The following is a 23,698-nucleotide window of genomic DNA, read 5'->3' as shown; positions in this document are numbered from 1 at the left end:
AGGGAGTGAATCTAAAGAAGAAGGGAGTGTAGGTAAAGAAGAAGGGAGTGAATCTAAAGAAGAAGGGAGTGTCGGTAAAGGAGAAGGGAGTGAATGTAAAGAAGAAGGGAGTGAATCTAAAGAAGAAGGGAGTGAATCTAAAGAAGAAGGGAGTGTAGGTAAAGAAGAAGGGAGTGAATTTAAAGAAGAAGGGAGTGAATCTAAAGAAGAAGGGAGTGAATCTAAAGAAGAAGGGAGTGTAGGTAAAGAAGAAGGGAGTGTCGGTAAAGAAGAAGGGAGTGTAGGTAAAGAAGAAGGGAGTGAAGGCAAAGGAGAAGGGAGTGAATGTAAAGAAGGGAGCGAGAAGTGGCTCCTGGGGGAACCCAAGGCGTTCCCAGGCCAGACTGGACATCATATTATATTATCATATCGGACATCCTCATCATATTCTTCATATATTTTATAATTCCATTATAATTGTTATCCTCTTTCAATGTTGTGTTGCGTAATTTGTGCAAACACATCATTGCGTTGTGCGTCTTGGGAGAGAGAGCCTCCTCTGTTGCCCTCCCTAAGGTTTCTTCCTAGTTAACAGGTTTTTTTAGGGAGTTGTTCCCTATCCCATGTGAGGGTCTAAGGACAGGATGTTAATTGGGCGAAACAAATAAAACTGACTTGACTTAATGCAACATTTCGGATGCCAACCACCAATAAAAATCAGTAACAATTAAGCATCAAGTCACAACACGTTAATCCTCATGTGGTGTTCACTAACTAGTAATGGATGTGTTGTTCACCGGTCATACTGACCCGAAACACCTTTGGATGGTATAGTAACACAACTGTAAGATTTACCTAAAATACCCAATATGTCTCATCCTTATCTCACTCATTACTAATATTAACTAATATTAACAGCGTTTATGGTCAGTAGTTGTAACTTCACACGGGCCATTTTGACCCAGACAGAAGACCAGATGAAGTGTTATCTTATGTACAACTGGTTCATCTAGTTGCCCAAGTAGTTCCCATCAACATGAGCTTCCTTTTTGAATTGTTTACATAACCAACTGATTTCCCTCGTTTTGAGTCAGCATCTATCAATCAGTTTGTGAATTTGACAATATAATCAATGTAATCCAGCACTGGCTTGATCACATTGAGCAAGTGGTGATCAACCAGCCCCATACATACATGGTTCAGTTCTTCCAAACTAAATAAATTGTTAAAAACCAATTAAACACCTATTAACCTACAACTGAAGTAACCCGCCAGTACAGTTAACTTTAGACAAACAAACCCCTTTCCCACCAAATACACGATAGTATTTTCAATAAAAAGACAGTAACACAATTCACTTTTTATACATTTATTTGTGAAATCAGGAGAGTTTAGAATCGGAGCTTCTGGAAGAACCATTTGTTCTTGCCCGTCTTGTATCTGTGGAAACAAGAAGAGGTTTACAAACATTTCTCCAGAATTTAAACTTTCTGAACAGAAACGGTGTCTTGGATTCTGACGTGCAGTAGTCTGCCACGATCATGAAAATACAGTAAAAAGTACTCGACACGTAATACAGGGCAAACTCAACACCGGAAACTTGCTTCCTGCCACTATTCTGTGTATCAGAAGACATCTGAAGCCATGTCTCTGGACATGTCTCACTGTATAAGACACAAGTGTCAGAGTATCAGAAGACATCTGAAGCCATGTCTCTGGACACGTCTCACTGTGTAAGACACAAGTGTCAGAGTATCAGAAGACGTCTGAAGCCATGTCTCTGGACACGTCTCACTGTGTAAGACACAAGTGTCAGCATATCAGAAGACGTCTGAAGCCATGTCTCTGGACACGTCTCACTGTGTAAGACACAAGTGTCTGAGTATCAGAAGACGTCTGAAGCCATGTCTCTGGACACGTCTCACTGTGTAAGACACAAGTGTCAGCATATCAGAAGACGTCTGAAGCCATGTCTCTGGACACGTCTCACTGTGTAAGACACAAGTGTCTGAGTATCAGAAGACATCTGAAGCCATGTCTCTGGACACGTCTCACTGTGTAAGACACAAGTGTCAGCATATCAGAAGACGTCTGAAGCCATGTCTCTGGACACGTCTCACTGTGTAAGACACAAGTGTCTGAGTATCAGAAGACGTCTGAAGCCATGTCTCTGGACACGTCTCACTGTGTAAGACACAAGTGTCCGAGTATCAGAAGACATCTGAAGCCATGTCTCTGGACACAAGTGTCAGAGTATCAGAAGACGTCTGAAGCCACGTCTCTGGACACGTCTCACTGTGTAAGACACAAGTGTCAGCATATCAGAAGACGTCTGAAGCCATGTCTCTGGACACGTCTCACTGTGTAAGACACAAGTGTCCGAGTATCAGAAGACGTCTGAAGCTATGTCTCTGGACACATCTCACTGTGTAAGACACAAGTGTCCGAGTATCAGAAGACGTCTGAAGCCATGTCTCTGGACACATCTCACTGTGTAAGACACAAGTGTCAGAGTATCAGAAGACGTCTGAAGCCATGTCTCTGGACACGTCTCACTGTGTAAGACACAAGTGTCCGAGTATCAGAAGACGTCTGAAGCCATGTCTCTGGACACGTCTCACTGTGTAAGACACAAGTGTCAGAGTATCAGAAGACGTCTGAAGCCATGTCTCTGGACACGTCTCACTGTGTAAGACACAAGTGTCAGAGTATCAGAAGACGTCTGAAGCCATGTCTCTGGACACGTCTCACTGTGTAAGACACAAGTGTCAGAGTATCAGAAGACGTCTGAAGCCATGTCTCTGGACACAAGTGTCAGAATATCAGAAGACGTCTGAAGCCACGTCTCTGGACACGCCTCACTGTGTAAGACACAAGTGAATTCAAGCCAGAGGCTCATCTACCAATTCCACAGCGTTACGTAGGTTACCAGGCACAGTAACTACAACCAGACTGGATGTTCAGGGTCCACACTTGTTTGTGATTTCTAGTGATTGTTAGAGAAGGGCTAAAATGAGCGTTGTTAGCAGAACAGGTTGGTATTCCTTCAGGAATGTGCACGTCACAAAACTGAACCCTCTCCAAACACAATGTTACAGGTAAATTATGCTACGCAACTTCTACACAAGTCTGAAACTCTTCCACCGGTCTCCAGATGGGGGTGTGCACACTGCCACATGCATACTCACAGTAGGGCTGGGCAATATGGACCAAGTAAAATATCATATTTCTGGACCAAATACTTGGATATCGATACTGCTACTACATTGTGGGGATGACTACTGCTGCTCTCACAAAACATGTACACTACTATCACATTTTTGACAGATAATCATCATCCATCCATCCATTATCCAAACCGCTTATCCTGCTCTCAGGGTCACAGGGGATGCTGGAGCCTATCCCAGCAGTCGTTGGGCGGCAGGCGGGGAGACACCCTGGACAGGCGGCCAGGCCATCACGTTTTTGTGATTTGTAATCATTTGTAAGAAATGGGTCATCAGCAATTCCTATATTATAACTTCGTGGGTAAAGGCAAACAAAAGAACAGCGAGAACAGTCTGATAAGTCCAGAAAATCACATTAATTTACTGTAATGCCGCCTTTAAAACCAGGAAAACACTTGTTCCATATCATATTGGAAATCCAAGACGATATCTAGTCTCTTATCGCCCAGCCCTATTTCATGGTATGCATGAAGTCATTTACAGTTTGGGGGGGCTTCAAACAGCAGACCACTAGGTTTGTGTGCGTGAGTTATACCCCCCCCTTTTCTCCCCATGTGTACTTGGCCAATTACCCCACTTTTCCGAGCCGTCCCGGTTGCTGCTCCACCTCGTCGATCCAGGGAGGGCTGCAGACTACCACGTCTCCTCCGATACATGTGGAGTCACCAGCCGCTTCTTTTCACCCGACAGTGAGGAGTTTCCCCAGGGGGACGTAGCGCGTGGGAGGATCACGCTACCCCACCCCCCCACCCCCGAACAGGCGCCCTGACTGACCAGAGGAGGTGCTACTGTAGCGACCAGGACACACACCCACATCCGGCTTCTCACCCGCAGACACGGCCAATTGTGTCTGTAGGGACGCCAGACAAAGCCGGTGGCAACACGGGGGTTCGAACTGGCGATCTCCATGTTGGTAGGCAATGGAATAGACCGCTACGCCACCTGAACACCCCGAGTTCTGTCTTTTACAAATAGACACCTGAATCAATGACACACTTCTGTTAACACAATAACACGACCAGACATACCTCTCCTCGAACTTGACCTTGGCCTCTCGCCTGGCTTTGCGCTTCAGAGCAGGATCCCTGAACACGTCCTTGTTGACAACTGTTTTGTCCAGGGGAATGTCCACTGAGTATCTGAACGACAAGAAAACAGCAAAAAGATGAAAACAATGTACAACAGTTCAAAACGACACTTCAGAACTTCTTCCAGTGAAGCTTTGCTCGGCACATGCCCTTTTCAGCAACATCCGAGTAACGCTTACACAATTCACAGAAGCTGGCGAATGCAACTCTGACCACTTGAGCGACTTCACCAGAGCGACAGCACAATCAATGCCTCGCTTGTGGGCAAAATAAGGGCTGTTGTAGAGCTTGTTACTTACACTGGGTAATGTCCTCTCTGGAGGCTTCAGTAACTAATGACAACCCAATCACTTATGGAGGAGACTTAAAATGAGCTTCCAACCAACCAATAAACCAAATACAATAAACCAAGCCGGAGGCAACACGGGGATTCGAACCGGGATCCCCGTGTCGGTAGGCAACGGAATAGACCACTATGTTACCTGGCCGCCCACTATTACTTTATTTGATGGTAAAAATAATCTGTCCCACAACCAGCCAAAACTCAACTGATATACTCACACTACACTTCCTACAGGCCCTTCATCAGGGAGTTGTATGACGTCTTCACATTTAACAACCGATTAAATGTGAAGGTTTGAGTGATTATGTTACTTTTGAAAACTAAAACGTTTTTGGAATTTTTGCCCTCTGAACTCACGAGTTCCACTGGGCAACTAAACCTTCAGCCAGTTCACTGTGTTCGATGTATTTAATGAGCAAGGACGTGCCTGCCTGTTGACCAAGCATCGTCAGCTCAGCGTTTCCTATACACCATTCTGGTGCCCACTGACGGTTTCTCTGTGGACCCTCAACCACTGTTCTTTCACAATCAAGGCAGCTTACAGGTCTAGCCCACGACCTCACTTTGGGAAATCCGACCACCTGTGAGAGCTCTTGCTTCCTGCCTACACGCAGAAAGTGAAGTGCGCGCAGCCCACTCTGAGGACAGTACAGTGCTGGACTACAGAACACGAACCCCAACTTCCAGGATGTTCTGAATCAACAAACTGGTCAATCTGTAAGGATTCAGCCTCTAGTTTGGATGAGTACGCTGAGTCAGTCACTGGCTGTGTTAAGAATCTCCAGCCAAACTAAAGAATTATTGCCCCATTGTCTTCTGCTTTTTGTTTTTGTTGATTTATGTCAGTAATATAATCTGTGAAGGTCTACCAGTTTCTAAACCCCCCATCTTCCATTTACTGACTTACCTATTTTTCTTTCTTTTCTAAATCCTAAACCCGACTTTCAGCACTTTCCTGTCTCACTCCAGGGACGAGATATACCCTCTTACATAGCGCATCCCGGCTTGTAGATGGGGCTAGTGGGGTGGGGGTGGCGGGTGATTGGGGATAAGACTGTCATGTTCCTTTATCATTTTTATATCATGTAAATCTGAAATATCATTCACTTGTTTTAAAATCTTTGTAAGTACTGCTTGTTGTTTAAAATCCAATAAAAATATCTTTGAGAATAAAGATTCTGTGTGGATACCTGTATCCCAGTACGGACTATTCGCTCCTACCCCAACCAGAAGCCCTGGTTTAACAGCTACATTCACCTAAGGTTGAGGGATCCTACCACTGCTTTTAAATCAGGGTCAAGGAACACTAGAAAAGAAAAAAATAAATAATTTTTAAAAAAAATCCAGGTATTTTTTGTCAGGTATGACAAAAAAAAAAAAATCCAGGTACCCAGGAGAGCCATCAAAGCCACTAAAAGGACAAACTGGATTACAGTGGCTGTGACTCACGGCGCACGTGGAAGGGGGCTGCAGGCGATTACGGACTATAAATCTAAACTAGTGTGGCTATCAACACCTCTGTCTCCCTCCCTTATGAGCTTAACAACTTTTGTGCCCGCTTTGAGGCTCACAACTTGGACCCAGTGACAGCAGCGCAGTGCCCACCCGATGAAGTCCATCTAGGGTGACCGAGGCCGATGTGAGTACAGCTTTTAAAAGGGTTAAAGCTCGTAAAGCTGCTGGCCCAGACGACATCCCTTCCCATGTCCCCAAGACATGTTACACTCAGCTATCTCAGGTTTTTACTGACATTCTTAACCTGTCCCTGTCACGGTGTGTGGTTCCACTGTGTTTTCATAAAACCACCCGTGTCTGTACCTAAGAAAACACCAGTCTCTTGCTTTGATGATTATCGGCCTGTTACTTTGACCTCTGTTATTGAGAAGTGTCTGGAAGGATTGGTAATCTCATATATAAAACGTAACATTCCTGCTACCCATGACCCGTTACAGTTTGCCTACTGTTCCAACAGATGTGTAGATGGTATCTCACTTGGTCTGCATACTGCTTTAGTACACCTCGAAAAGAAAAATACTTATGTCAGAATCTTAAGTGATTACACCTCTGCTTTCAGTACAACTGTACCATCCAAACTGGTGTTGAAACTCAGAGGTTTTGGTCTGGGCAACTTTATCTCTGATTTCCTGACCGTGAAAACAGTTAAAACATACTCATTCACATTCATTCTTAGGACCAGTGCACCTCAGGGCTGCTGTCTCAGTCCCCCATTGCACAGTCTGTTTACACATGACTGTGTTGCCAAATAACACAACAGCATCATTAAATTGGCAGATGACACCACAGTGATTGATCTAATAAGTGACAGTGATGAGAGGGCCTATAGGAGGGCAGTGGAAGATTTAACCATATGGTGCCATAATAACCTCTCTCTAAATGTCAAGACAAAATAAATCATTGTTGACTTCAGAAAGGTTGGAGGACATCACATCGCGATTTCCACCAATGATTCATCTACTGAAACTGTGGACAGTTTTAGATTTCTCGGTTTACACATCACAGACCAGACACCCTCACATGGTCTCTCAACACCAAGTGCATCCCGAAGAAGCACAGCAGAGACTGTATTTTCTGAGGCATCTCAAGAGTTTTGGTATGAATAACTCTTATGAACTTTTATCTCGGTACCATGGAGCGTGCCTTGACAGGCTGTATCACAGTATGGTCTGGCAGCCTGACTGCTCAGGACTGCAGACTGCTGCAAAAGACTGTAAAGACAGCAGCAAAATCATTGGCATGGAACTACCACAACATCATAATATTTATGCCACTCGGTGCAAAAGGAAAGCCCAAAACATCATTAAGGACAACAGCCACCCCGCACATGTTCTGTTCTCACTCCTTCCATCTAAAAAAAACACTACCGGAGCATCAAATCACACACCACCTGTCTCGGTACGTTTCTTTCCACAGGCAGTCAGATTGCTGAACAGCTGACGCACTCATATGCACCTTACATTGTTGTTATCGTGTACAGTCTATTGTCTACATATTAATTCACTGTGTACAGTCTTTTTTTAGGGATGGTGTGTCCTTGTGTCCCTTGTATTAAGGAAGAGAGAGCCAGAACACAAGAATTTTATTGTATTCTAAATACATATGAAGATTAAGTTGACCTTGTTGATGAAATCCAGTCTTGTGCAAGATTACTTGAAAATGCAACACTAATACTACTAGAACATTAGTGAAGTTTCCATCAGTTAAGCTTAATCATGCTAGAGATACTTGCGTTGGTTACCATTTTTCAAGTTGCAGCAAAATAGTATGATACAGACAAAATCAAAGGAATGTTTTATCCCTTGACCCAATTCCTTTACAACAATTTTAAGTACAACAGGGTTTTCACTCCAGAGACATTTCACCTTCTGATTACCCATATTAGACCTCTTTAGATGGCACTAACCTGGTGGGCATGAGGTGGTTGTAGTTGTACACTTTAACAAATGCCTTGATCTTGGACCTCTTGGCAATCTTCTTTTTGCCCATGGTTGTGGTCACCTTACGGGGATAGCGGTCGATGCCCGACACCAAAGCGTGGCTGTAGGGACGGTCAGCAGTGCCATCGTCAATGTTCTGAGGAGGCACACAGAGAGAGATCTTCATAAGTGGACTGAAAAAAAAAAAAATCAACTTGTGCTAGTGCAGTTTGAAATAGGACTTTAAGCTTACATGACAAGTAATCGATCATTTTAAGTTTCAATCTGATTTGGGCAAGGTAAATTACTTATTAGGGTGTGTGATATTTCGAGGTAAGAGTCTACTACAACTACTACTAGTACTACTTTTGGCTGCTCCCGTTAGGGGTTGCCACAGCGGATCATCCGTTTCCATCTCTTCCTGTCCTCTGCATCATCCTGTCACACCAGCCACCTGCATGTCCTCCCTCACCACATCCATAAACCTCTTCTTTGGCCTTCCTCTTCTCCTCTTCCCTGGCAGCTCCATATTCAGCATCCTTCTCCCAATATGCCCAGCATCTCTCCTCCACACATGTCCAAACCATCTCCATCTTGCCTCTCTTGCTTTGTCTCCAAACTGTCCAACCTGAGCTGTCCCTCTAATATACTCGTTCCTAATCCTGTCCTTCTTCATCACTCCCAATGAAAATCTTATCATCTTCAACTCTGCCACCTCCAGCTCCGCCTCCTGTCTTTTCATCAGTGCTACCGTCTCCAAACCATACAACATAGCTGGTCTCACAACCATCTTGTAGACCTTCCCTTTAACTCTTGCTGGTACCCTTCTGTCACAAATCACTCCTGACACTCTTCTCCACCCACTCCACCCTGCCTGCACTCCCCGTTACTTTGGACAGTTGACCCCAGGTATTTAAAGTCATACGCCTTCTTCACCACTACTCCTTGCATCCTCACCAGTCCACTGTCCTCCCTCTCATTCACGCATAGGTATTACTTCTTGCTCCTACTGACTTTCATCCTCTTCTTTACAGTGCATACCTCCACCTCTCCAGGCTCTCCTCAACCTGCATCCGACTCTCGCTACAGGTAAGAGTAGTAATGTAACTGCTGCCCAATGACTGGTGGGATAGGCTCCAGCATCCCTAAACCCCGACTGGGATAAGCGGATTGGATAATGGATGGATGGATGGATGGATGGAGTAGTGATGTTATTTGTGGATCGACAGCGTATATGTTGTTAATCAAAGAAAATGAAGTCATTTCCGTTTGCAGATGTTATAACTTTTCTTTAATCCTGGTATATGTATCAATGCTATTACACCAGATGCAACAGGGCCATCTTTATAATACAAAGTACCTTCGTAGTACTTTTACCTTGACGATGACAGCTTTGCGTCCAGCGTAACGTCCAGCAAGGACCATCACCACCTTCCCAGGTTTCATGAACTTGCCCATATCTAAATTAAAAAAAAAACAGAAATTGAGCACTTCTCAAGGTTTCCTTCTCAGTATTAACAGAAACACGCAACAGACAAGCTCGAACAAAACTAAGTCAAAGACGCTGCGGGACTCTTAATTTCCCTTGTACTTAGTGTTGACTTGAAGCTAAGCTAGCGTTAGCACTACACTGTGGAATCGCGACTGGATCAACTGGATATTTTATTCGACATTGTTTTGACACACGTCTAGAGTGCCGTAGTAGTGTGAATTGGTTTTTGGGGGAAATCTGTCGCTGGACAGAGAAACTGACAAGTTACTGAACGAAGACGCGGCGGCTTCACGACGGGAGCCGCCATGTTGAAACAAGCGCCCGAGACAACAAGTCCATGCATTATCGTTCATTTTCATCTATTACAATATCAAACTGCGCGGAAATAACTGCCATAGTGGATCCGTAAAACTGTGTTTTGTAGACGTGACACGCTGTACGCCACATAAACGGCTCAATTCTCAACGATGGTTGAAGATTGTCGCAGGGAAACCCGTACTCACTGGTGCTGTTCTACGGCCACCGCTGACAGGAAAGGAAGCGGAGAAGGTTTTTTTGACCTTTGGCCCCACATCAACACGCGTCACTTCCGGTGGATTCCATTTCTCCGGTTTTCTGACTTCTCCATCTCAAAAATCAAATCATGTGGCTAGTAGACTGGCGTCCAAGCGACTGAAAAAAAAGTTAGTTTGCTGGCGCCTTTTGGGAAAAGGTGCATTATTGATTTGACAAACTGAACTAAAGAAAGAGGGCGTACGTTGCTTGTGAAAGATGGGAAACATGATTCGGCAGTTATCTCACCTCACCGAGGTCGTCCGTCAGGGCGCCCCCGAATTTTTGGTAACTAACACAATTATTCAAATCTTACTTTATTCACACACACATAGGTGGGTCCGTATTAAAAAGAAAAATACAACACAGGACAACAACACAGAAATATAGCTAACAGCAGTTCACAAGTCCACAGTGATTAAACGCTATTCAGACATTTATTCCAGTGTTTCCAGAAACAAGAGGAATAGTATAGTGTAACCGGTTATTTTCTTGCCCGGTGCGGGATTCGATACGGGGTGTACTGCGCCACAAGGCGACATCACTAACCGCTCGGCTAAAAAGTCAGACCCGTTAGTTAGGGGCTAACGGGTTTTATCAGTAGATTACACTAGTGTCGCTTTGTGTAGGCTCAGTTAAGAGCATTATAATTGCAACTTTGGAGTCGACGAATCGACACATACATTTGTACATGAAATTCCTCAACACAGCATGAAAAGTGGGACCATTACTAGTCACAAGCATATGACTTGCACTTGTCCAGCTTAGAAGTGTAAACTACTAATAAGACACGTTAGCCCCTTGCTAACGGATCTGACCCTTTAGCCGAGCGGTTAGTGACGTCGCCTTGTAGTGCAGTACAGCCCGTATCGAATCCCGCACCGGGTAAGAAAATAACCGGTTACAGAAGCTTGAGCAAGATCCTGAATGTACCATTACACGCTACTTGCAGCGTTTTCGGTGTTGCTTTGCTATAACTGCACCACAAGTGGGCAGTATAGAGTGGAGTACAGTAGGCCCTAAAAAGAGCAGTTTTAACATCATCTGTACACATGTGCGTGCCAGCATGTTGGCCTGTGCATGCAGTTTGCAACACCGGCGCTGCACACCATCGTCATCACATAGATCATTCTTGATGATGTGACCCAGATATCTTACTGTGTTCACCACATTTACTGCTTGGTCTGCCAAGAAGAATGAAGGAGCATGCTGCTTCTGATCCTCCTTGGGTTTAGCAGTCATGACAACACTCTTTCTGGAGTTAAATGTAATGTCCTGCTACACACCATATCTGGAGCAGACTCTGAGCAGTTGCTGTAGGCCAGCACTATAAGGGGACAGGATGACCAAGTCATCATTATTATTCTTGGAAAGTTCTTTTTACATAAGAACAAATTCCTGAAAAGGCAGCCAAACCTCTGCATATGTCATAGGGAACTGTGTGATTATTTCTCATCACTGAGGTTAATGGAGAAGAAGAATGCTATGAAACTCTGACTTAATAGAAGAACGCCTAGGACTTCCCTCCCTTTCATTTATGTATTTAATTTTATTTATCTAATTTTCTTTACTTTTCTTTGCCCACTCTTTCTTTTGTTTTATGTGTTTGTTGTATGTACAATTTAAACGTGTCAATAAAAAAAAATATTAGAAAATGCTTAAATAATGGAGACTCACTAAGCAGATGGTGAGGCATTCACCGAACGTGTTTAATTAGCTTCTGGTTCACAACATACACATCAAAAAGGTTACTTCACTCGCTTCAATAAAAATATACGGTATAGGAATGAAGTATTCCAACTTTCCTCATAAAATAAACGTAAAACATGCATTCCCAACATTTGTATGTCTGTCTTCCTCGGATTTAAATACTCCTGTAATAAAGCCTATCACAGCGACCAACATCTGCATTCGAGAGTAGTTAACACATGCGGCCCGATAAATAAATTTCTTTACATATTTCACAACACATGACTGGAATGAAGCACAAATGATGCTAACCTAAGCAGCAAAAACAAACAAACAAACAAACAAAATCAAATAAACACAATAACATTGCAATAACAAGATAAATGTGTCCCTGGGCCCACTTGTGTTATCATCCCAAAAAATGTGGCAATAAATATTTGCAGATGATCTATAACAAGCTGGTACCAACCCACCAAGCTTCAGGAGTCTGATAAATGTGGGTGTAGGATAAGCTGGAGGTCCTACTCCATACCCATGGCAAACAGGAAACAGTGTGGCTATAAGAATAAACTTTATGTGGAGAAGGTAAAATAGATGTTTTGAAGCCTGTGGTTTGTACATTCAGCATCTCAGGATAAACTACTTGTGACTCATGTCACAGGATGATAAAAATATTTCACTATCTCAACTTTTAAAAAAGATACGGAGAAAAAGAAAAATTCTTCAAGGCCAACAATCATAAATATTTGAATATTATATAACAGCCATGGATAACCAGACTCGCTAGCCCTTGGCTAACGGGTCGGACCCTTTAGTCGACGGATTATCGTAGTTGTCTGTGGTGCGGAAGACCCGGGTTCACATCCTGGCTGTGGCGGTTCCCGCACTGCCCCCCGAATTTGCTACATTGATGGCAGCGGTGGGATCCGGAAGCATGCAGATCCTCATAAGTCTCTTCAGAGCACGAAATGTGAGGGCACGCTTCCAGGAGAGGGTGATTACTGTATCCTACAAAGACTCACTGGCCAGTCGTCAGGGGGATCGCCAGGGGGTCGGCCCCCTTTAGTCGAGCGGTTAGCGATGTCGCCTCGTGGTGCAGTACAACCCCGGATCGAATCCCACCACTGCCACCAATGTAACCGAGCATATTTCCACCCGTTACGGGATTCGATCCCGTTTGTACTGCACCACGAGGCGACATCGCTAACTGCTCGACTAAAGGGTGCCGACCCCCTGGCCAATCGGCCATGAGTCTTTTTGTAGGTTACAGTAGTCACCTTCTCGCCGTGCTCCGAAGAGACTTATGAGGATCTGCACGGTTCCGGATCCCACCGCTGCCACCAATGTAGTGGATTCGGGGGGCAGTCAGAGAACCGCCAGAGCCGGGACGCGAACCCGGGTCTCCAGCACCACGGGTGACCAGGATAACCAGTCGACTAAAGGGTCCGACCCGTTAGCCAAGGGCTAGCGAGTCTAGTCATCTGCGGTCATTACACTTACATACACAGCGATGGAATTACGGAAAAGATTAATGTCAGACAGAATAACATCACAAATGTAACATCTGGAACAGGACGCAAGCAGCAGTTGATACAGGGTCTAAATGTTATACACAACCTCGACACAATATGTGCAAGAGCATCTTTAGGAGATTTAAAATCAAGAGAAACATCACTTGCAACCGTTAAAACTGTAAGATGTCTGTATCTCAACTTGACCTGAGTGCATCGTTTAGCGGAATGATTCACTGCAAATGCAAAGTCGGACTTTTTACAAGAAGCTATTCCCTCTGTAACAAAAGCCTTTGCACTACATCTTTTACAGCCAAGAGTGGACAAACACAAGTGCTTCTTTACCAGCCAACAGAAAACTAATTCTGTTCATTACTGCACTAGGTGTTTACCTTCTGAAGAGTACATGGAATGTCTCAGCAGATACCGCCTAGCCCGTTAGTAATCATTACGGTCTCCCAATACCGTATCAACTGAAGAAAACGAAAACCCTCTCCCACATTGCTGGTTGCATAGGTTGGGGTGGTATCATGTTGGGGGTATGGTGCAATAAGCAGAGGTCACAAAGGTCAAAAAGGCTTTACTCATGACGAGGTAATCTCAGTCCCCGTCCTAAGGCAAGTAACAGTACAAGCGGCTTTGTTATCTAGACTCCATATCATCTTGAAACGGTTGGGTTATGATGACTACGTGGACCACGACTCATGAGATGAACTGCCGACTTTCATGACATCCAGAACAATCACCCATGCATGAGGACATTACATTTGTACAACGTTTTAGTTGGATGGCTGCAACATATGGCCTCTTTAGGAGGAGGTGGAGTACCTGGGGAACAAAGTCATGACTATTGGACTTTACAATTTACAATTGTACACAATTTGTTGACTGCGGGAATACTGACTGTACGCCATGTGGAGTATCGGCTAGCCAATAATTGATTTGATTTATACAAATGAATTCAATTTTGAGAATGGTCTTTCCCTACTCAGGCTTTTCAACGGGACAAAACGTTGGCTGCCTCTTTGGTCTCCTCTCAGAAAGCATCTTTAATGTTCTTCAGTTGCCGAACAGCCAGGTCCACCGGGAGGTTGAATTTGAGGTGGCTGATGCGGCCCAGGATGCGTAGGGCCCCTTCAAAGCCAGTCTGGGCCATGTAGCTCCAGGGCTGGTAGTGTGGATGTATTAAGGTGCCAGACTTACACAGAAGATTGAGCCACGACACCAGCCGCTGCTCGTTCAGCGCCATACACACCAGAGCCTTGAACTCAGAGTCCGCACCTCGCTTGTAGCGACCGTGCTCCTTCAGCACCGTGTGAATGGCCCACAACAGGGACTGTTTAGGAGTAATGGTCACCGAGCCGCCCGCTACAGGCAGGCTGAAGGACTGTGACAGCTGCCGGGCAGGTGACTCCACAAAGGCCTTCCCGTCTTTAGAGTGGTAGTACTTGACAAAGAGTTCCCAGGGGTGTATGGTCTTTGGGCCCGGTCTGTGGGGCAGCAGGCAAGAGATGGGTGCCAGCACCAGGCTCATGCCCTGAGAAGGTGAGTAGAGGCCGTGGGCCAGCAAGTCTCTGAGGGCCATGGCCAGCTCCTTCCTGACAGATACCGTCAATTCATCTCGGGGCACCAGAGTCGACTCGCTGGTGTAACTGACCACATGCTCTACGGAGAGCTGTCTGCATGAGCCTTGCACTCGCACCTTCTCCACTGCCGCCTCCAAATGATGCAGCAAGGGGCCATAGTCCTGTCCTGCCACGCCCTGAGACCACAAGCCCTGGGAAACATGGCCCACTGTGCAGCCAAACTGGCTCATGGCGAAGATCTGTAGCACAGCCAGGGCCTTCTGGATCAGCTGCAGGCCGGTCTCTCGTATCTTCTGGGCCTGCTCTGGGTCCACTAATGTAATGAGAGCAGGACTATCAGAATGCGGTCACAGAAAGTTGAATCAATACATCTGGACATGTCGTTTATTGGGAGAAACGTTTCATCACTCATCTAAGTGACCTCTTCAGTCTCAGCTGACTGCATGTATCCCACCCTTATAAACAGTATAGTGGCATAAGTTTCATATGCAAATTGGTGCAACCATTAACTAGTGTTACAATGGCCATGTGTAGAGGGTTGGGGAATAATTGCAATCACAGCATTGTAAGATGGCAACAGATGTACTTTTAAGACGCCCCCCCCCCCGGGTCAGAGATGGTCATTCCCTCTTCACATAGATGGCCTCTTTTGCCCCTTTTCCACTACGTGGTACCGGCTCAACTCGACTCGCCCTTTTTTCGTTTTCCATTACTGGGAAGTACCGGCATTTTGGTAACTGTTACCACTTTTCTGGTACCACTTTTGTTGAGGTTCCAAAAAAACTGGAGCAGGTACCAAAATCAATGCAGAGCTCCGATTGGTCAGAGAAATGCCTCACTGCGTCATTTTGCATCACTGCGTCATCAATGCGCTCATGGGATACCACCTGTTCATTACTGCACTAGGTAGCGGAGTTACCTTAAAAGTAAATTTTGAAACTGAAAAAAATGGAGAGCTGAAAATCCACGCCGTGGTCTATTGAGTAATGGAAAACGACACAGAAGCGAGTCGTGTTGAGTCGGTACCATGTAGTGGAAAAAGGGCATTTGACTCCCTGTTCAAACCGGCGTTCCTCCCTATCAAGGATGTGCACATCCTCATCCCTGAAAGAGTGGCCACTGGCCTGTAGATGGTGTAGACTGTGGAGTCCTGTCCTGTAGATGGTGTAGACTGTGGAGTCCTGGCCTGTAGATGGTGTGTAGACTGTGGAGTCCTGGCCTGTAGATGGTGTAGACTGTGGACTCCTGTCCTGTAGATGGTGTAGACTGTGGAGTCCTGGCCTGTAGATGGTGTAGACTGTGGAGTCCTGGCCTGACGCGTTAGCTCTCCTGTATTCGGTTGTTGTGCAGCTGTGCAGTTTATAAGGGTGGGGATACCTGTGATAACTTAGATGAGTGATGAAACGTGTCTCCCAGTAAACCTTGTGTCCAGATGAACTGACTCTCTTTTCTGTGACCTCCTTGCCTGGATTACTGAGCATGCACCAAGACAGAACAAGCTAACAGTGCTTAGTACTTGATATAAACTGACTGACCTTTCTTCTTCGCTCCCGGTCCTCTGGTGTTGGCCCCAGCTGCCCCTGGTTGCTGGTCGTGAACACCATCAGACAGGAGAGGGTTCCCCACCTCATCTATTCACATAGGGGCATTATATTGTCAAACTTGTCAAAGTTGACAAATTTAAGATTTTATCAAATAAGCAAGACAATTCAGCACCAGGTGAGGACAACAAAAACGGGCCAATGTACCTTGGATGAAGTTGATGAACATTTCCAGGTCTCTAATCTGGGTTTTGAGCTGGTCCACAAGCTGCTCCTTCACCCTGGCTGGGTTGACGATCTGAGCGATGGCCGCGTCTACTCTCTGTCTCAGCTCCTCGGGTGTCAGGTTCCCGATGTCCTCGTTCAGGTTCACGTCCAGCTTCTTAATCAGTTCATCGATGATGACCTGAAAAATGCCAGACGAGAAGCTCATGTCATTTGGAGGGATGCACTCGGCATCGCCCTGCCGTCACAGCTGTCCCGTGGTCAGAACCAGTGAAGTAACGCTGCAGTCTGGTTCTAAACGTAAAACTAAACACACACAAATCATCTTTTTTTTTTTAATTTGGATTTTTCTCCCCAATTGTTTTTGTTTTTTTTGGCCAATTACCCCACTCTTCCGAGCCGTCCCAGTCGCTGCTCCACCCCCTTTGCTGATCCGGGGAGGGCTGCAGACTACAACATGCCTCCTCCCATATATGTGGAGTCACCAGCCGCTTCTTTTCCCCTGACAGTGAAGAGTTTCACCAGGGGGACTAACACGTGGGAGGATCACGCTATTCCCCCCGGTCCCCCCCCCCGAACAGGCACCCGACCAATCAGAGGAGGCACTAGTGCAGTGACCAGGACACATACCCACATCCAGCTTCCCACCCGCAGACACGGCCAGTTGTGTCTGTTGGGACGCCCGACCAAGCCGAAGGTAACATGGGGATTCGAACCAGCGATCCCCATGTTGGTAGGCAACAGAATAGACCGCCACGCCACCCAGACCACAAATTGTTTTTTAAACAAAGTGGTCTATTCCGTTTATTCTGGATGTGGGTGTGTGTCCTGGTCGCCGCACTAGCGCCTCCTCTGGTCGGTTGGGGCCTGTTCAGGGGGGACGGGGAACTGGGGGAATAGCGTGATCCTCCCACGCGCTACGTCCCCCTGGTGAAACTCCTCACTGTCAGGTGAAAAGAAGCGGCTGGTGACTCCACATGTATGGGAGGAGGCATGTGGTAGTCTGCAGCCCTCCCCGGATCAGCAGAGGGGGTGGAGCAGAGACCGGGACGGCTCGGACGAGTGGGGTAATTGGCTGGATGCAACTGGGGAGAAAAGGGGGGGGGGTTAAAAAAACAACAACAAAAAAACAAAGTGAACCTTTGTCTGGGTCCTCACCTTCTGTCTCTCCATCACCACAGACTGGGGCAGGGAGTCGTAGCTGCCCTCCTGGTAGGCAAAGCGCTCCAGGTCATCCAGCTGGGTCTTCAGCTGAAAAATAAGGTCCTTCTGTTTCTCCCTCTGCGCCTCCAGACGCTCCCTCTTCTCCCGCTCGCTCTGACAGGAGAAAACAGCAGGAGGACACAGAGATGCTTCAAACACGATCTGAGGTCCACGGAATCGATCTCGACTTGGCTGCACGCGAACCCGCACTTTCAGAGTAAAACAACCGTGCATGCAGAGTTCTTCCATGCCATGGTGTAAAATACCTGCGGGTTTGAGTATCCGACACGTCGAGCCTTGCAGCATGTGACACTGCTGCTGGCGACACGAGCTGGGTTTACACACCTACATGTCTATAGAGAACCTCCATCCAGCCATCCATTATCCGAACCGCTTATCCTGCTCTCAGGGTGGCGGGGATGCTGCAGCCTATCCCAGCAGCCACTGGGCAGCAGCCACTGTCCCAGCAGCCACTGGGCAGCAGCCACTATCCCAGCAGCCACTGGGCAGCAGCCACTATCCCAGCAGCCACTATCCCAGCAGTCACTATCCCAGCAGCCACTATCCCAGCAGCCGCTGGGTGGCAGGCAGGGAGACACCCTGGACAGGCCGCCAGGCCATCACACACAGCCGACACACACACACACACATTCATACCTAGGGGCAATTTAGTATGGCTGACGGCCTGGCGGCCTGTCCAGAGTGTCTCCCTGCCTGCCGCCCAGCGGCTGCTGGGATAGTGGCTGCTGGGACAGTGGCTGCTGGGATAGTGACTGCTGGGATAGTGGCTGCTGGGATAGTGACTGCTGGGATAGTGGCTGCTAGATAGTGGCTGCTGGGATAGTGGCTGCTGGATAGTGGCTGCTGGGATAGTGACAGCTGGGATAGTGACAGCTGGGATAGTGGCTGCTGGGATAGTGACTGCTGGGATAGTGACTGCTGGGATAGAGACTGCTGGGATAGTGACAGCTGGGATAGTGACTGCTGGGATAGTGACAGCTGGGATAGTGACAGCTGGGATAGTGACTGCTGGGATAGTGACTGCTGGGATAGAGACTGCTGGGATAGTGACTGCTGGGATAGTGGCTGCTGGGATAGTGACTGCTGGGATAGTGACAGCTGGGATAGTGACAGCTGGGATAGTGACTGCTGGGATAGTGACTGCTGGGATAGAGACTGCTGGGATAGTGACTGCTGGGATAGTGACAGCTGGGATAGTGGCTGCTGGGATAGTGGCTGCTGGGACAGGCTCCAGCGTCCTCGCCACCCTGAGAGCAGGATAAGAGGTTTGGATGGATGGATGAGTCACCTGACCTACATGTCTTTGGACTGTGGGGGGAAACTGGAGCCCCCAGAGGAAACCCACGCAGACACGGGCAGAACATGCAAACTCCAAACAGAGGACGACCCCCCACCCCCAAGGTTGGACTACCCTGGGGCTTGAACCCAGGACCTTCTTGCTGTGAAGCGACCGCGCTAACCACTGCGCCACTGTGCCGCCCCTTAGTGAAACTCATTTATAATTTTCATGCACCTCTGATGCTCCTTGGTTTGTGTCTGGTCCGAAGTCTGATGTGTTTTGTGTGTACAGCAGTACTTGGGTGTTTTGTACGGTAGTACTTATGTGTTTTGCAGCTGTGTTGTGGTATTGAGACAAGGACTTTACCCTCCCAACATAGCTTCTGAAAATAAAGGGTGGGCTTACAGTGTGGAGCAGCGAACAGTCAACTTTCTGACTGTTCTCAGTGACAATTATTTTTTTTGTGGGGGGGGGTTCCCCCTTTTTCTCCCCAATTGTATCCTTGGGCCAATTACCCCACTCTTCCGAGCCGTCCCGGTCCCTGCTCCACCCCCTCTGCTGATCCGGGGAGGGCTGCAGACTACCACATGCCTCCTCCCATACATGTGGAGTCACCAGCCGCTTCTTTTCACCTGACAGTGAGGAGTTTTCCCAGGGGGACGTAGCGTGTGGGAGGATCACGCTATTCCCCCACCGAACAGGCGCCCCGACCGACCAGAGGAGGCGCTAGTGCGTCGACCGGGACACATACCCACATCCGGCTTCTCACCCGCAGACACAGCCAACTGTGTCTGTAGGGACGCCCGACCAAGCCAGAGGTAACATGGGGATTCGAACCAGCCAACCCTGTGTTGGTAGGCAACAGAATAGACCCCCACGCCACACGGACGCCCCTCTGTGACAGTTACTGTGAGATTTAAATATCGTGCAAGTGTCACAGCTTCAACACAGAAACATGGAGCCTTTCCCACAAGTGCGGCGTCATACTCACCAGGTCCTCCTACCACAGGTACAGCATGTGACAAGGAAGAGAAAAGAGAGAGTGAGCGCTCGAGGGGGAAATACGACAGCCAGGCGTAGGCCCGACCTCGACCCAGGCTAAATGGGGGAAAGGAGGGGTGGTAAACAATGACGGGGAGAGGGAGGCTTGCTTTAATGGCGCTGTGCACACAAGAGGCCGTGGTTAAACAGATACGGTTGTGCCCGGGGCATGTTCAGCCAGTCCACGCTGTGAGTCACCAGCTGTGGTCTGATAGCACCGGTTCTCTACTGGAGCTGCTGCGGTCCGATAGCACCGGTTCTCTACTGGAGCTGCTGCGGTCCGACAGCACCAGTTCTCTACTGGAGCTGCTGCGTTCTGATAGCACCGGTTCTCTACTGGAGCTGCTGCGTTCTGATAGCACCGGTTCTCTACTGGAGCTGCTGCGTTCTGATAGCACCGGTTCTCTACTGGAGCTGCTGTGGTCAGATAACACCGGTTCTCTACTGGAGCTGCTGCGGTCCGATAGCACCGGTTCTCTACTGGAGCTGCTGCGGTCCGACAGCACCGGTTCTCTACTGGAGCTGCTTTGGTCCGACAGCACCGGTTCTCTACTGGAGCTGCTGCGTTCTGATAGCACCGGTTCTCTACTGCAGCTGCTGCGGTCCGACAGCACCGGTTCTCTACTGGAGCTGCTTTGGTCCGACAACACCGGTTCTCTACTGGAGCACATGCCAACAAACCCCCCCACACAAACCTGCCTATAGCTGCTGTAGCCTCCACTACCCCACACGCACACACACCTGCCTATAGCTGTTGTAGCCTCCACCCCCCCCCACACACACCTGCCTATAGCTGTTGTAGCCTCCACCCCCCCCACACACACCTGCCTATAGCTGCTGTAGCCTCCACTACCCCCCCCCCACACACACACCTGAAACAGCTGCTGTAGCCTCCACCCCCCCACCCCCCCACACCTGCCTACAGCTGCTGTAGCCTCCACCACCAACCCCCACACCTGCCTACAGCTGCTGAGGACTAACTGCTACTAAAGCCGCTGCAATATGTGTGTGTGCAGTAACCCCACGCACTATTTTGAGCTTTAAAAGCCGCTGCTATCTTTTATTGTCTCGTTATTATTCACACTACCTCACTTGTTTATACTAAATGTTGTTTGTTCTTGTTTTTTTAACCATTTACCTTGTCTAGTGCTGCTGCTCTGAGGCACCAAACAAAATGTCGCTGTGTGGCACAATGACAATAAAGTGTCTCATCTTATCTTGCTGTGTGTTGTCCTGCTGCTGTGCAAAACATGGCCCCGCCTGGGGGTCAGAAACCTGTATGTATGTATATGTATGTATGTATGTATGTACTATGAATGCACCGTCTCCTGGGAATTATTATTACCCAGTACGTTTTAGTTTGCTTTACATTACCTCGCTGTGGTTGTACATCCATCCATCCATCCATCCATCATCTGAACCGCTTCTCCTGCTCTCAGGGTCGCGGGGACGCTGCAGCCTATCCCAGCAGTCACTGGGCGGCAGGTGGGGAGACACCCTGGACAGGCCGCCAGACCATCACCCCCCCCACACACACACACACCTAGGGACAATTTAGTACGGCCGAGTCACCTGACCTCCATGTCTGTGGACTGGGGTTATACCATTGTGGTTATAACCATTCTGTGACGCTTGTCTACTCTGTGTATTTGACCCCTACTGCATGTCTGTCCTGGAAGACGGGTCCCTCCTCTATTCCTCCCATTTTTTTCCCCTGATAAGGTTTTCCTAGTGTAGTTTTTCCTCAGCCAGGGGATAGGGGGCGACTGTAAAGCCTCTCGGGACAGCCTTGTGTTGTTGGGCTACACAAGTAAACGTGACTCGCGTCTAGTGACCAGGGCAAAAACTCACGGAGTTTTCCAGCTGCTTGGCGTCCTGGACTCTGCAGCCCACCACATGCGGGCAGCCCTTGAAGGCGAACTCCTCCAGCTCCTCCAGCATCCTCTCCTTCTCCTCGCTCTGCGCGTGCACGATCTGCTTCAGCCGGAACTGCACCTGGGCGAAGTGGGAGGTGAGGGCCAGGAGGGACGAGTTGAGCAGCTCCTGCTCCTCCTCCAGTTTCCTCAGCCTGGCAGCCATCTCGCCCCCGGTGGCCGCGGACGAGCCTCTGTGGCCCGGCTGAACGGCGTTCCGGCGCCCCGTCTCGTCCTCCGGACTGGACACGGCGCCCACGGGGGCCCACCGTTCCCCGGCCCCGGCCAACACACCTTCGCTGTCCGAGGTCGACAGTTCCTCCGTGGACATTTTTTTTTTATTTTAATTTTTTTTTAATAAAACCAACCTTCACACGGTAGACAAGATATTCTTCTTCTTTTTTTTAAATCTGTATTTACACTGCCGAGAATATAACCGGGGTTAACGCCGATGAAACAGGTGGGTGGCCATCTTGGAAATAATAAACCATACGTCAGCAGGGGGGGAGGAGTCCCAGCTGGTACGGCCAGCCAGAAGGGACAAAACAGTGACGCATGTGACGTCATCACGAAGCCCCTGGCCGACGCACGCAAACCGTCCTGTACGTTTCGCTGATTCTGGACCAATCAGAAGTGGAGTGTGAAGTAGGGTCTCAAACTCACTCTTGAGTCGCGTCTGAACTTAAGACAAGGTTTCCTGACGTTATGTGACGTCAGGCGTCCTCGTGCCAGGGCAGACCAACCAGTTACGTCAGAATTTCAGGAAATGACGTTTCTTCATATAATGACAATTTATACATTTTTAAAACACAATTTCGAAACTTTGACGTAGGAATTCCTTTAGGTTAAAACATTTCTACATTTCTTAAAGACGAATTGGAGTTTTTTTTGGAGAACGCTGGCGTTTTTCTAGGGCAGAGCAAGGAACTTCACGACGGAAGTGACGCCACCAACACGCGCCATAACTACTGACCACGCGCAATATACGAGACGGTCATTTTGACTGCTCATGGTCGTTTCGGGTAGATCTTATAACTGTGTGTGTGTGTGTGTGTGTAATTGATCTAAAACTCGTTTTAAATGAAAATGTGTGCAATTTAAGAGAAGTCGAGGAGCGGCAGGTCTGTATCTTTTTTTGGTAACACTTTAGTATGGGGAACATAAAATAACTTAATTACTAGTGAATTAGTAATGATCAAGATGTCACTTTAGTATGGGGAACATAAAAAAACTTAATTACTAGTGAATTAGTAATGATCAAGATGTCACTTTAGTATGGGGAAAATAAAAAAACTTAATTACTAGTGAATTAGTAATGATCAAGATGTCACTTTAGTATGGGAACATATTCTAAGTAACAAAAACTTAATTACTAGTGAATTAGTAATGATCAAGATGTCACTTTAGTATGGGGAACATATTCTAAGTAACAAAAACTTAATTACTAGTGAATTAGTAATGATCAAGATGTCACTAGTATGGGGAACATATTCTAAGTAACAAAAACTTAATTAGTAGTGAATTAGTAATGATCAAGATGTCATTTTAGTATGGGGAACATATTCTAAGTAACA

General features: G+C 47.4%; 2 protein-coding genes across 2 annotated transcripts; both read right to left on the bottom strand.

The window, feature by feature from the left end:
• Nucleotides 1-1,332: 1,332 nt before the first annotated feature.
• Nucleotides 1,333-10,134, bottom strand: rpl27 (ribosomal protein L27). Its single transcript, XM_056287595.1, has 5 exons — nucleotides 10,067-10,134; nucleotides 9,449-9,531; nucleotides 8,059-8,228; nucleotides 4,235-4,345; nucleotides 1,333-1,419 (listed from the first exon to the last, which is right to left on the bottom strand). The coding sequence occupies exons 2-5, from the start codon at nucleotides 9,527-9,529 to the stop codon at nucleotides 1,371-1,373; spliced, it is 411 nt and encodes a 136-aa protein (XP_056143570.1). The 5' UTR covers nucleotides 9,530-9,531; nucleotides 10,067-10,134; the 3' UTR covers nucleotides 1,333-1,370.
• A 3,131-nt stretch (nucleotides 10,135-13,265) lies between these two features.
• On the bottom strand, nucleotides 13,266-22,576 carry rundc1 (RUN domain containing 1). Its single transcript, XM_056288601.1, has 6 exons — nucleotides 22,063-22,576; nucleotides 20,162-20,170; nucleotides 17,826-17,984; nucleotides 16,650-16,848; nucleotides 16,437-16,532; nucleotides 13,266-15,214 (listed from the first exon to the last, which is right to left on the bottom strand). The coding sequence occupies exons 1-6, from the start codon at nucleotides 22,453-22,455 to the stop codon at nucleotides 14,352-14,354; spliced, it is 1,719 nt and encodes a 572-aa protein (XP_056144576.1). The 5' UTR covers nucleotides 22,456-22,576; the 3' UTR covers nucleotides 13,266-14,351.
• Between the last annotated feature and the right edge of the window lie 1,122 nt (nucleotides 22,577-23,698).

This window comes from Lampris incognitus, chromosome 10, assembly GCF_029633865.1.
Source record: "Lampris incognitus isolate fLamInc1 chromosome 10, fLamInc1.hap2, whole genome shotgun sequence".
Taxonomy (NCBI): domain Eukaryota; kingdom Metazoa; phylum Chordata; class Actinopteri; order Lampriformes; family Lampridae; genus Lampris; species Lampris incognitus.
The sequence above is the reverse complement of the archived record's forward strand: the minus strand, read 5'-3'. Positions and strand labels throughout refer to the sequence as shown.